At 40.4% G+C, this 13,797-nt stretch overlaps 2 protein-coding genes across 2 annotated transcripts; both read left to right on the forward strand.

Annotated features, from left to right (window-relative positions):
- Window positions 1-1,570: 1,570 nt before the first annotated feature.
- tpd52l2a (tpd52 like 2a) lies at window positions 1,571-3,782 on the forward strand. Its single transcript, XM_079558649.1, has 9 exons — window positions 1,571-1,789; window positions 2,096-2,196; window positions 2,289-2,437; window positions 2,642-2,689; window positions 3,003-3,104; window positions 3,288-3,314; window positions 3,399-3,425; window positions 3,500-3,548; window positions 3,614-3,782. Exons 1-9 carry the CDS (start codon window positions 1,702-1,704, stop codon window positions 3,689-3,691), a joined length of 669 nt encoding a protein of 222 aa, XP_079414775.1. The 5' UTR covers window positions 1,571-1,701; the 3' UTR covers window positions 3,692-3,782.
- A 2,872-nt stretch (window positions 3,783-6,654) lies between these two features.
- On the forward strand, window positions 6,655-9,202 carry LOC306964964 (pancreatic progenitor cell differentiation and proliferation factor B-like). Its single transcript, XM_079559141.1, has 5 exons — window positions 6,655-6,937; window positions 8,078-8,180; window positions 8,495-8,572; window positions 8,666-8,750; window positions 8,843-9,202. The coding sequence occupies exons 2-5, from the start codon at window positions 8,126-8,128 to the stop codon at window positions 8,976-8,978; spliced, it is 354 nt and encodes a 117-aa protein (XP_079415267.1). The 5' UTR covers window positions 6,655-6,937; window positions 8,078-8,125; the 3' UTR covers window positions 8,979-9,202.
- The last annotated feature ends 4,595 nt before the right edge of the window (window positions 9,203-13,797 follow it).

Genomic DNA, 13,797 nt, shown 5'->3' on the forward strand with positions numbered 1-13,797 from the left:
TTTTTGTAATGTATTCTGTTACTTTTCCAATCCGAGTACTGTATTCTGAATACTTAGACTACTTTCACATTGATTTACATTATAGTCACGCATAAAAGCGGTGTATGATTAAAGACATGCAGCTACACTTGTTACATCGCCTGTTAGGAATTTATCTACCTCTAATTTGGAAAGCAAAAAACGTACCTCCGGCTGCTTTAATATTTTCATTCTCTTATTGTTATGATATATATGATTATGGAACTGGAATTTAATTACTGAGAACTGCAATGTATTCCTTTACTGGATTATAGTCTGTAAAGATGTTACCGGATGTCCCATGAAGGCAGGCGAGGAGGCATCAAAAAAGTGATTTATTTACAAAAACATGAACGACAAAGCAAAACAAAAAGCCTAGGACTTAACTTAAAGAAACAAAGGAGACGAACAAAAAAAAAACTGGTTCAGCCTCACTGCAAACTGCTCTCTCAGACCATTCTACACCTCCAGTATTAGAAGGAGTGCCCCACCTCACCCACCTGGAAGCAACCACTTCACAGGGAAGGGAGGTGAGCAAAGTGGTCTTTAAAACAACCAAAGCAAAACAAAGATAAGCAATACGCAATCACAAATTATACAAACAATAATCAAATCATATTAAAGCAATATACTTGATTACAGGAACCTAAAAAACATAAACAACAAATGAAACAGCACTAAACCAATCAAAACAATAATAAAACTAAACTAGACCATATGACCAAACAATACAAAAAGCAAAATAATTGACCACTTCCCCCACACAGTGAAAGGAGGGGTGAAAGCCCCCCTTTCACATAGTCACTCAAAAAGAGTATTCTGGATACGTATTCTAAACAGACCCTTTCGCTGCTTACATCACAGTGACATCAGCTGGAGGCAGGAAGTGATCAAGAGAAATAAAACTACAACTAAATATCGTGATCCTGTTGTGACTTAAGGTGCAAGAACAAGAGGAATGACACTTGGAGACGATAAAATAAGGTTTATGTAGGTTATTATTTCCAACAACAGCTAGACATTTGTTTATTGTTACTATGGCAACAGCTACAATGGAAATAGATAGGAATCTAGCTTCCCGCCTCCAGCTAAGCCCGGGCTGTTTACAAACAATTAAAGGGTCCATACATGTACAAAGTTATTACCCAACACCGTTAACTCTTAAGGAGAAGAGGAAAAAGTCTCTAGACCTGCAGAGGAGCCTTGAAGCCTTCTGAATCCACCCATACCAAAGTCTGAGAACTTCTGAACAAATAATTTAGAGCACACCGAGTACTTGTATCGTAGGCTGATTTCATGTGAACTGAAGTTCTTAAACGTACCAGCAGATGGAGACAACGACTACTCCAACAACAGCCAGTGTGCAGCCTGCATTTATATTAAGCGAGGTCATTCATAGATTTAGTTGTTCTACATTACAGCTTTGATTACACATTTTCAGCCTCTTTGTGAATGAATTGCATAGGTTTGGTGATTGTTTGCTTAAATCAGAAAGAGTGACAGCTTTTGCTATCGTTTTGAAAGTTGCGGGTTTTTCCCTCAATTATAATTTAAATGATTTGTCCAATCTTGCACTTTCTGCCCGCACGGTTAAAGCCCCCCCTGGTGGTCATTGGCAGATGTGCTGAGGCTTAGTGCTCAGAGTGTAAACAGCCCTGAGCTCCCAGTTGATCCTGGCGTTTCATGCGCGGATTGGATGGACACAAAGAGCTCAAATTCCCCACTCAAAACACTCCGCCCGCGGTGATTGTGGCAGCTATGAGTCGACAAGGTAAGTATATTGTGCTTATTACATGAATATATCTGTGCAGTTTTGAAAGAAAAGACGAGTTTGCTGTAGTTTATTGAGCTAACCAGCATGTGCAACAGGTAGCGTGCGTTAGCATTAGCCGATTAGCTGCGATAAGTGGACATTACAGGGATTCAGCACCTCGGACAGCTCCAAGTGAAACGTATTGATTTCGAGAGTCAAACAACATAATCGGTGTGGTTAGTGTGTTGACTAAAAGTTTGTTGTGCGTGCAGGGCAACTTTTTAAAAAGCAGCCAACATAAAGTAATTATGTAAATATGTTAAGGTTTCCCTGGGACTTCATCAATGAACTTCACAGGCAATGGATGCTCCCCACCTGAACTGTCAGAAGAGGACAAAGAAAACCTGCAGGTTGAGCTTGCAAAGGTAATAGAGCATAACTATAACTATCAGGTGTGATGAAGTAATTCCAAAGACAATGCCCACACACTGAGTCTGTTCATTTCGGTCTTTCAAAGGTGGAAGACGAGATACAGACTTTGCGACAAGTGCTAGTGGCCAAAGAGAAATACGCAGCTGATATCAGGAGGCAGCTTGGCCTGAGCCCCTTGGCCAACATCAAACAGAATTTGTCAAAAGGCTGGCAAGACGTCCAGACCTCCTCTCCGTAAGTAAACCCAACTTTTGACCCCATGCCGTGCGGTACGGGGGTGGTAACAAACACGCAGCGAGCTTTGTAAAAACACTCGATCCTGCACAAGGGTACGCGCATTGTCTTATCCAGTTACATAACAAACTAATGGACACTGACGGCCTTGTTGTTCGCTAAGACCGGTGTAATCCTACTGAGTGAGTTCTCCTGTGTCTGCAGATATCTCACAGCTTCTGCCACACTCGATGACATCAGCCACTCCAATGCGTAAGTGTTACTCATCCTGTGCCCGCGCGCCCATACGATGCCCGCATTGCATCTCATCCGCTCCGAAAGTGTGCTCCGTATGTGCACATGTTGTCGAGGGATTTAGCGCATGAAAACAAGTGATGGGATTGTCCAGGTCAAATAGGATCGCTGCCCCGTTAATAGCCTTACAGCCTGACTTAGCAGAAGCGACTGGTTGGTTTGTATCACAGGGAGCCAGGTGTGCCATTACCCACTGACGTAAATAAGCCTTTTTTTAATGAGGTTATCGATGAATAATGTGCAGTGATGTGATGCCTATTTTTACCTGCAGCTATTTGAGGACCAAAGAGAGCTTCACTTACGCGGGGCATGTTACCTCCACTGCCATGTCCAGTGTGGGAGAGGCCATCACCAGGAGGCTGGCAGAGATGAGGTATCACAAGCTCCCTGGAGATTTCCTCAATGTTTTATTATTAATAAAAGATTTGAATTACATTTGCTCAACCCATTCATTTCTCGGACTGTTAATTGGTAACAGAAAGAGTCTGAGAAACAGTGCTGTATGGAATTACCTACATAAACATGCGATTAATTTGAATGTGTCTTCCACTTTTAGGGCTCTCCCTCTTCCAAGCCCTCCACGGTAAGATCTGAGCGCATAAATGTGTTTGTTTCTTGCAATATAATGTTTTAAATGACTCGTTTTGTTGTTTTGTTTTTATGATAGACACACCATGAGCATGCCAGCCATGAGGTAAAAATGCTCCCACTTTTTTTTTAGACTTTTGTTTGCCTTATTTTGCATAATCTCTCTTTCTCTGCCCACAGGAGCTCCCCGTCGTTCAAGTCTTTTGAAGATATGGTTGGAAACGTAAAGGTGGGCTGAAGAATAAATGAATAAAAACAAATGATTGACTTGATGACTGATGGTTTTAATTACAGGGTAAGGTGACGGGCACAAAGGCCGCTAATGGAGATCCTTCAGGATACGCCCGAAGAGTCGCGAAACAATGTCCATGAACTCATCTCCGCTGATGCAAAGTAGTTTCTCCTTCTACAGTTTTTTCTTCTCTCATCATAGACTCTGTTTTATTGACACTGACAGACATTCAAACATTCCACTCTGAAAACTAAACTCCCATGAATGTTAATAACTGCACTGACGTAAACTGTAATGCTGCAAACTCACATCATGGTTAGGTCTCGTGTGTTGATGCAAGTGGATGCATGTTGGTTTTTTCCTGTGTTAATGCCGAATGAATTGTATTTTTATGTTTTTTAAAGAGAGGTTTGATAGACAGTGGATTACAGTGTGGATTAAGAGCAGCTGATAGTGATTTCACCGTTTCAGAATACAAACACGTTACACCTTTAGACAGGAAACATTCCTTGACCTTAATGGTTATAGTAAAATAGGTCTATTGAGATTTTTGTACAAAATACCTTTTTCAATTAAAGTCTCTGAATGATGTTGTGTGTGGTTCAATGTTTTTGATGGTCGATTTACAGTATTAAAGGCTCTGTACCTTTTTTTTTTTCCACCATTAGACCAAAATCTGTGGGAAAAACACTGGGCATCTAGTTATAAACATTTGTTTCAAAATCATGAATTAGTTTTCTAGCCTGCGACAGTGACCCTGAAAAGTGAGCCTGCATGTTGTGAAATGAGCCCATAAACTCGCCCCTGTGAAGAATTAGGATGCTACAAATGTGTTGGGAAAAGGTTTGGAGCACTTTTCTTTTAGTGGCTTCCTCTTTCCTCATTTGTAAAAATAATAATAATCATAATAATAAAACAAATCAGATATAGGGCCTTTTAATGTCTTAACCTGCACCTGTCACCTGCACTGAGCACATTTTCTCAGTTGGCTTTAAGCGAATCTAAAAGTTTCTTGAAAAAAGCAGACACAAAAACGAGGATGAAAACACAACAAAAGAGCGAAAAAGAAACCATAAAAGGGAGACTCAATCGTGCTGGAAAAGCAACAATAATGCAACAAACAGCTGACTACAGAGCGACAAAAAGGTGACAAAAATGCTTCAAAAGAAACGCGGCTACAACGCAATAAAAAATCAGGATCAAGGATCAGCTTTGCAGGTCTTAGCTTTCAAATGAGGTGTTACACTGTTGCTCTCCAGTCGAGAAGCTGTCAGGCTGTGGGCAAGAGGATGTGATGTACCAGTTTCTGCCTGCATTGGTGTATGAATGAGAGTATGAATGGGTGAGTGGATCCTTGCTGTAAAGCGCTTTGAGTGCCTAATGGAGGTGGAAAAGCGCTATATAAGCTGACACCATTTACCAATATGGCCAGCAGATGGCGTTCGGTCAAAAGTGAGTTCCCTGACCGGGAATCGAACCCGGGCCGCGGCGGTGAGAGCGCCGAATCCTAACCACTAGACCACCAGGGACTGTGACGACGTTGTTTCCAGATAGGTCTATGGCTACAGCAGTGTAAACAATAAATGAATTATTTGTAATTTTGGGGCCTAGGCTAAAATATATTGTAGGATACTAAACATCTTACCCCCCACATGAACAGAGCACATTTTCTCCAGTTTGGCATCAAATAAAAACGTGAAAAAAATCGACAGAACTAGAAAACGCAACAAAAAAGCGGCGCAAATGAGACGAAAACACGGATGAAAACCAGTGTTAAATTTGACAACATATTTAACTTTAGTTTTAGTCTTAGTCTTAGTCTTTTGACGAAAATGTAGTCTAGTTTTAGTCAAAAAAAATATCTTCAATTTTAGTCTAGTTTTAGTCGACTAAATTTAAGACGAATTTAGTCGACTTTGCATTGATAATATTCATTATAATCATATTTAATGTTGTTCCTCTGCTTCATGGAGCTGCTCCACATGAACAAAGCTCAGAGCTGTGGCAGTGAATTTACATGATCTGAGGCTCTTTCAGACGGTCAATAGAAGTTTGGATGATTTTAGTCTCTCCTTTTCATTTTTATTTAGTCTTATTCAGGGTTAATTTCGTCGACTAAATATTTAGTCTTAATTTTAGTCAAAGTGATATTTTTTCCGACTAAAATTGGACTAAAACTAAATTAAAAGTTTTTCATGAGACTAAAACAATGACTAAAATGTCCAGATATTTTAGTCGACTAAAATATGACTAAATAAAAATGAAAAGGAGAGACTAAAATCATCCAAACTTCTATTGACCGTCTGAAAGAGCCTCAGATCATGTAAATTCTGCCAAAGGATCAGCTCTGAGTTTTGTTCATGTGGAGCAGCTCCATGAAGCAGAGGAACAGGATTAAATATGATTATAATGACTATTATCAATGCAAAGTCGACTAAATTCGTCTTAATTTTAGTCGACTAAAACTAGACTAAAATTGAAACGTTTTTTTCAACTAAATCTAGACTAAAATTACATTACATTTTAGTAAGACTAAAACTAAATTAAAATATGTTGTCAAAATTAACACTGGTCTTATTTTAGAATAAAATAATTTAATATTTTAGTCAACAATTAAAGAAAGAGCACTGGTGTTGCAAGTATACAGTGTGCGAGAGATTTTGCCTTTTCAATATTTTAGTCAACGAAATTAACACTGATGAAAACGCAACAAAAAACCCACAAAAAGCGAAGAAAAAGACCAACTAAGTTCTGTCTGTGCTTTCAAACGAGGCACGTGGCGCATACAGGCTGTAAGATAAACTTTTAGATGTGGGTGAAGCCGAACTGGAGAAAATGTGCTCGGTTAAGGCGGGGGTTAAGAGGTTAATACTATTTTAAGGGCAAATAAGAGTTACACTGTATTGCTTTATCACTACCACGTCATGGCACCTACACCACTGCCACGCTGTTTCCGTATCTACTTAAGTTAAAGCCTTGATCGGCAGCTGCCCTCAAATGCGTTATTCAGGAGCCATATGGCATTTTCGGTCAGACTGCGCGGTTTGTAAAAGACCGTTTTCTGGAAGAGTCTCGGGTCGAGCAGCTGGGCCGGTTCTGTGGCGTCACTGAGCTTCTGGGCACTCGGCCTCTCCTCTTACCGCTGAGAACATGAGCACGTTTGTTGTCCTCGCGCCAGTGGGGAGCCCCGCCCATCGCGTGTCTCCCCTGTCCCGGGTCAGCTCAGACCGTATAAAAGCCTCGATCAGACGCTCGTATGGCAGAAAGAACAGTAGTCGAGACCTGCAGCGGTCACGTAGACTGTTTCTACTAATGGGCCATAGTCACAACTAGTCCTCTTCTTCATCCGCACTTTCCAGCCGCCTGCGACAGCAACCAGCACAAAGGTAAGAGAGCTTCTATATGGCAGCCTTTCTTTATTTATAATACAGACTAAAGACAAGGATATTCTTCTTTGATGCTTCATTAATAATAGTCTGATCACTGGTTTGCATAAGTGTCCCATTTGTGCTCCAACTCACACACATTGCTTGGATACTCTTTGGACATCTAACCGGTTTCCTCCATTTGTGATCAAAAGACACCTTGTTTCCCAGCTGCAGCCTGGTACCCGCAGTATATGGGATTTTGTGAAGTGCACAAACAGTTCACAAAATCCCTAAAGCCGCCTGTTGTTCACCTGGTGATTAAGCCGCGCTGCTTTTAGCCGGCTGCTCAGAACATGTTTGTCCAGGTCACCTTGGGATGCTTACACTAAACATCCACTGTTTATTACAGACGTGCCTTCAAAATATTTACATGTAGCCTCATCATGTGTGTAGTATAACAAATGATAAGACAGAATCATTTCATTGGTCTCAAAGTTGGAAACTCTTAACATGAAAACCTACAGATCCCATGAAAAGAGTCAAAGTTAGTATCTCCTAACATAGGAACAGCTTCTTTTTTGGTCTGAATGAGCTTCAAAATCTATCTTGCATAGCCTTTAAATTCACCGCTATACCTTCATGCAAGCTGTTTTTTTTTATTTTTTATATATGGCTTGGCCCTTTGAAAATTGGCAGCTTGGGTTTGTTAAACATGTTGGACCTTGACCCTGTGAGCAGGACATTGGCTCAGGCCCGTGCCAGGGTGGCATGCAGCGAGGTCGTGCACAGTGACCAGCTGTATATGTGACCTGACACTCTCAACCCGGTCACTCCACGTCTGGTTATTTGAGATGGGGGGGGTTCTATTTTATCACCGCGCACTAAAGGCACAACTGTGGCGCACATCGCTCACATTGTGCTGTCAATGTGTGTCATAGGCCTCAGCGTCGGTGACTCAAAGTTTGCAACACTTTTAAAACGAGGACACGTTCAGACCTGTATTGGTGCAAACAAGCGCAGGTCCACAGGCGTGAGCTTCTCCTCTTAAGTGCACCAGAGTTTGCTTTAAACAGACCAAAAACACAAGTGTGAACGCGCCCTTAGATACTTACTGTGTTGTGTTGATGCCAAGTGATTAATAATTCTTCTTTTTCACAGGATACCGTTTTCCAACTTTGAGCGACGTGCCACCTACGGTCAGAGAAAATGGCAGCAATCCCATCAGGCGGATCTCTCATCGCCACCCACGACTACTACAGACGTAAGAGCCGCTTCACTTACATTTTTACATTTATTTACACAAGTGGGAGGAAAAAGTAGTGAGTAGTAGTAGTAGTTTTATGTTTCAATGCACCGTAATCCAAAACAAAACATGGAAATAATGTGTATTTTATGAGATTGACAATATACCATAACAAAGTGAGTTTATGAGAAGTTTAATCAAGTTTAATCTTGTCAACATAAAGTAAAGGTACACAGTTAAACCAAAAAGTCGATGTTTTTGAGTAAATGTAAAGGAGTGCTTCCCATCTTGGACTAAACAAGCCGTTTTTTCCCCCTCTGGTTGTTTTCTAGGTCGCCTGGGGTCCAACTCGAGTAGCAGCTCATGTGGCAGTGCTGAGTACACTGGAGAGGTCATCCCACACCACCCAGGTACTGCAAATACTGCAACCCCTTTTGGGAACTAAACCATGACTCAGCATTAAACCCTCTGCTAACTTTAGCTCATCCTCTTTTCCCCATCAGGGCTTCCCAGGCAGGACTCTGGCCACTGGTGGACTTCCTTTTTCTTCGCAAAGCCCGGCATGCAGAACGGATCCGAATCGCAACGGTGAGTTAACGACAAACTCATCTGTGAAATTAAGACACTATGAAAATCAAAATGGACGGTGATAATGACATATGTATTGTTTAATTCTACAGAAATGGATCTTACACAGTGGCCAACGGTCAGGTGACATGCGTAGCCCGGGAAATGGTGAAGAGGCAACAGAGCGAGTCCAGCGAGAGCGGAAAGTTTGAACCTTTGCCTGCTTCTCCTCCTCCTTCGTCCTCCTAGGCCCCTCACCCCGTGCCCCCCCTGGTGGATCACAGCCGTAACATAGTCCAGGCAGACGCTGGAGATGACGACTGCGGCGACCGGAGAGTAGATAGTTAGCTTTTTACCTTTTAACTTCTGTGTATAGTCTTTTTATTATGACCAAAGTGTATTACAAAAAAAGTGTGTAAAATATTGTGTTTTTCACAGACAAAACTGTCAAAACCTCAAAATAAAACAATGAATAGACCATTTCTGTGTGAACGCTGCTTTGTTTGGAATCCAGAATCGTATAAAGCAAAAGTGGTTCTCAACCCAAAAGAAGGAATCGTGAATCGTTTTAAGACAAGCCTTTATTGATCTCACAATGGAGAACGCTTGAATAAATCAAACTGAGAAAACACCACAATCACAAACATCACAAATGACGATGGTGATGATCTACATGAGCTGAGAAGCACTGATACAAAACATTCAGCTGGATTGGCATTGGTTTGAACAGGAAAAGCAATATCTCCCTCATCATTGATCGTTATGGGTCCACAAATTTGCCAGATTAATCTTTTTGACCTGAAATCCTCACAGTCGACAGCAATCGCTCCCGCGTGATTCACCTTGTCCACTTGTGTTGACAGGAGAGACTTTAAACCTGCTTTTGCTTCACTTGGATAAGCCCAGTATTTACAAAAATCTGTAATGACACTTTTTATACACCTTATGAACTGTGGAGCTAATATTTCTCTATAACATCTGCCCTATGACGGTTTCAGTGTTTCGTAACAGTACAATGGAAAGTTGCAGCCTACTTACTGAACTTATTTAAGCCGTTTAACTTTGTATGATTAGCTTGTTTAATGCCTCTTATATAAAGCCTCTCCTCAGGGGGAATGTGGGTCAGACGTCCCTGGAAAACTCCAAGCGGATCATTCAGACTCATCGCCTCATGTTTTAACAGCAATATCAAATTTCACTGCAATAAATAATGTCGGCATCCGCGGAGTTTAGTATACCCTTGGGTCTATATTTACCATAGCCCTTTATACGACTTAGATATTTATGATTAATGAAGCATCGGTTTTAAGTTATGAACAAAATGATGAAATGTGGCCTCAGCTTCAGTCACAGAAACGTTGTGCAAACAAAATACCATTTCCACAGTGACAGACAGAGTATAGGCAGCTCTGACATTCAGGGGGAGAGAATTGCACAAGTCTAATAGGGCCAAAGGTTCTGTCTCCTCCAGTTTTAGTCTGGACCTTGGTAGCTAGCTGAGTGTGCTTCTGTAATGGAAAATATGTTGACTTGCTTGAAAGTTCTGTTTCATATGTTGTATGACGTTCATTGGGGTAAACCTTATTGTTGCATTTCCCAAAGACCTTCCTGCAATCAGTCTCCGAAAGCAATACAGATGCAAAAAAAGATACAGCTGCTAATAGGGCTATTACCTGTATGTAAAAACCCTTTGTAGGTATTGGTCTTGGGTCTCCCTGATTTTTCGGGCGGTGTCTCCAACACATGGAAATGCCACGTCTCTGTCTTCAACGTCCTATTGAACTGTAATGGCTCTGTATTGATCCAGGTTAATTAGCACCTGAGGAGCTTTTGTTCTCCAGACCAAGTCACGCCCACCTTTCCAATGTACATTCCACATCATAAAGCTATTGAAACTGGGCTTTTCTGTGGTTCGGGGTCTCTGCATGGGGGATTAAAACGTTGTCTTTGTTTCGTCCCTCACTGGCGTCCACCTAAAGGAGCATTTTTCCACAACACCTCTTCAAAAAAAAAAAAAAAAAACAAGTTCCATAGTTTGTGAACCACTGCAAGAGTCAATCCAAATACTATTACCATCATTCACACCCAAACACATTTTTGTGCTTTTGGACTTTTATTTTTTTGCATAACTTCTAATTTTTGTTAAGCCAACTGAGTGGAATTTTCCCAGGGGGTGTATTTTTGGGTGATCGAAAATAATTTGATGTCATTTGGATTTTTACTCCATTGTAAACACTCGTTAAAAATATTCATGTTAACGTCCCTTCGACACAAAAATGTGCTTGAAACTTTAGAAGGCTAAGGAATTAAACATGCAATTTCAAAGTTCTGAACCTTGAGGCTTCAAACTAACACCCTGGCACATTTCTTTCACCATGAGGTCCCTTTTACCTAGTCGTCTCTAGGGTCGTCTTACACAGACATCAGGCCACATCAGCCAGAACAGAAATGTCCAATTTTACCTTAATATTTTTTAAAAATATTAAACTTTTTGTGGTATTGGAACATGGACTACAGTAACTTTGGGTCAGAGAGTCGGCATTGTTATTAAAAAAAAGTTATAATATTTTATATGTATGTAAAGAGGAGAGTCAGACCTTCAAAATAAAAAAAAGTTTTGCAAAATATCAATCCTTCAGTTTTTTATAGCCTTCTAAAGTTTCAAGCACATTTTTGTGTCGAAGGGACATTAACGTGAGTTGTTTACTAAAATTGCCAATACATAAACAAATTTTAACTTCGCTGAATTTGAGTAATAGCTTGACTAACTATTTGGATGAAGTAACCACACATTCCTTCTAAAAAAAAAAAAAAAAACTTCATGTTGTCTTCCACAGACATCAGGCCACATCAGCCAGACCAGAAATTTTCAATTTTGCACTGGAAAATTTAAAGATATTTCATTTTTGTGTTTTTTGAACATGCACTATAATGACTTTGGGTCAGAAAGTTGGCAATTAAAGGGTTAAAATTTATAAAAGCTATAATATTTTTATATGTATGAAAAGAGGAGAGTTAGAACTCGAAGGGACGTTAACGTAACCTTTGTAAAGGTGTGATTAAGGGTTAAAGTGGGGGTTCCTGACTTCATGCTGTTGTAGAGTACATTTAAACCAGTGAACGGGCGTGAAAAGTGCATGTCATTACTTTGCCTGAACAATTCAGATGTGCAGGTTGAACAGGATAAATCAGGAACGTCAGCTTTAAGGGACCTTTTAGCAAATGTACAAAGGACCAGACTCTTTCCTGGGAATCTGTTTGGAAGAAATTATTTTCAAACCTATTTGGGCTGGATCTTGCTCTTTTTTACAGCCCTTCACTTGTTTGTATTTAGTTTTTCGTTTGTTAAGTTTCCTTTTTTTTTTTTTTTAAAGTTTTAGTCGTATTTACTGTTTTGAAAGATGAAGTTCACCAAAAAACGTGTCACACTTGAATTTAATTGATTGGTTCCTGCTTTCCAGACTATCTTAGACTATCTTACATAGGCATATACCAGTTTGCAGTACCTGTAACTCAAAATTCACAGAAATGGTCCAACAGTTCTTGTTTTTGTGTAAATTATCTTTTGGCTAAGAATAGACTGTACTGAAGCACTGGCCTCCTGCCACGTAAGATAACCCGGTTGTTCAAACATCAAAGTCTGACAAGCCACTTTTTTTAACAGTGAACAGGAAAGGATATCAATCAACTGCACAGCTCAGACATTTATATTAACATCTACCTCATGGCCGCTGCATCAGGCTGTGCTATCTTCGGCACAACGACTGTGAGGTGCGCGGGTCTAAAACTGTCCAGCTGGCACGCGAGTCTCCGGTCACCCCTCTAGGGCAGCCGGGGTATGTGGGCTAAAGGTGACCGACAAAGAACAAGGACAAATACCCAGAAACAAACACACCTCAGCGCTAACTTATCACGTGGCCTGCCTTGATTAAAATGGTCTGAAGATTATTGTTTATAAAATCCCACCAATATAATAACAACAAGGAATTGAAAAGGATATCAGATGTTTGTGTTAAGTTAGATTTAAAATGACAGAAAAATTGATTCATGTCTTTAAGTGTGGCAATAAAATGAAAATACTGAGTTAAACACTAGTTGAGTCAGTGACGAGACAGACCACAGTTATGTGAGTGAAGCAAAGGGAAACTGAGGTCAATGCTAAGATGATCGTATGATTTAAATCAGGGGTGTCCAAACTTTTTTCATGGGGGGCCACATATTGGAGCGTACACGGGGTAAAGGGCCATGGGTCGGTGGTTAGTTCCACGAAACCTTCGAGTAGCAGAGGTTTAAATTGTGCCTCATGCCTCTATTTATGCTTAAAACCTTAATGCCAGCTCTGTCTCACAATAAAATGCTAGTTGTTAGGTTAGAATTGTGTAGAATTATTACATATTAAATAAAAAGGACTATCTCTGATGATATGAACCGATTCAGCAAGCAGCCCGAGGGTCACATTTGGCCCGCGGGCCGCACTTTGGACACCCCTGATTTAAATATTGTCAACTGGAATAGGTTGATCAAGTATCATCGAGGATGTTACAAAATAACTAACCTCTTATACGATGGTCCCGCGAACTGAAACAGTTCATTGGGGCCTGTTTGCTTATTTTTTTTATTTTTCCTGGGCAGGAGTTATCTCACTTTTTAAGCTGTTTTACCTAAAGCTAGTTCCAGCTCAATTGTTTGTCGTTACTATGGAAACAGTTGCACTTCCGCTTCTGGGTACTAGCAGACCAGCAAATATGCCAGACAAAAACATTAAAAAAAAACTCTTAAAAACAACCATCAATATTTCTGAAACTCAATGGAGAGTTACTGAACCTACCTATTTCTCAGACTCATTAGCCAAAAATGTCGCACTTACTGCTGAAAAAGTAATATTTACGAAAGTCACTACTTCCGGGGTTAGCGTAGCTGCTGCGCCGTTAGCATTTATCTCCACTAACCCGGATGTATAGCTTTTGGTAAATATTACTTTTATAACAGTAGGCATAGCATTTTTGGCTAATGGGCCTGATAAATAAATATGTTCAGTAACTGTTGAGTTTCAGAAATATTGATTGTG

Source organism: Gobius niger (assembly GCF_951799975.1).
Source record: "Gobius niger genome assembly, chromosome: 6".
In the NCBI taxonomy this organism is placed as follows: Eukaryota; Metazoa; Chordata; class Actinopteri; order Gobiiformes; family Gobiidae; genus Gobius; species Gobius niger.

Bases quoted from the DNA above. Each gene is read 5' to 3' on its own strand.
- tpd52l2a (XM_079558649.1), top strand. From the start codon at position 1,702: ATGCGCGGATTGGATGGACACAAAGAGCTCAAATTCCCCACTCAAAAC. The intron at 2,438-2,641 runs GTAAGTAAACCC...CTGTGTCTGCAG, and splicing joins GACGTCCAGACCTCCTCTCC to ATATCTCACAGCTTCTGCCA. The intron at 3,549-3,613 runs GTGGGCTGAAGA...TTTTAATTACAG, and splicing joins ATATGGTTGGAAACGTAAAG to GGTAAGGTGACGGGCACAAA.
- LOC306964964 (XM_079559141.1), top strand. From the start codon at position 8,126: ATGGCAGCAATCCCATCAGGCGGATCTCTCATCGCCACCCACGACTAC. The intron at 8,181-8,494 runs GTAAGAGCCGCT...GTTGTTTTCTAG, and splicing joins CACCCACGACTACTACAGAC to GTCGCCTGGGGTCCAACTCG. The intron at 8,573-8,665 runs GTACTGCAAATA...TTTCCCCATCAG, and splicing joins GGTCATCCCACACCACCCAG to GGCTTCCCAGGCAGGACTCT.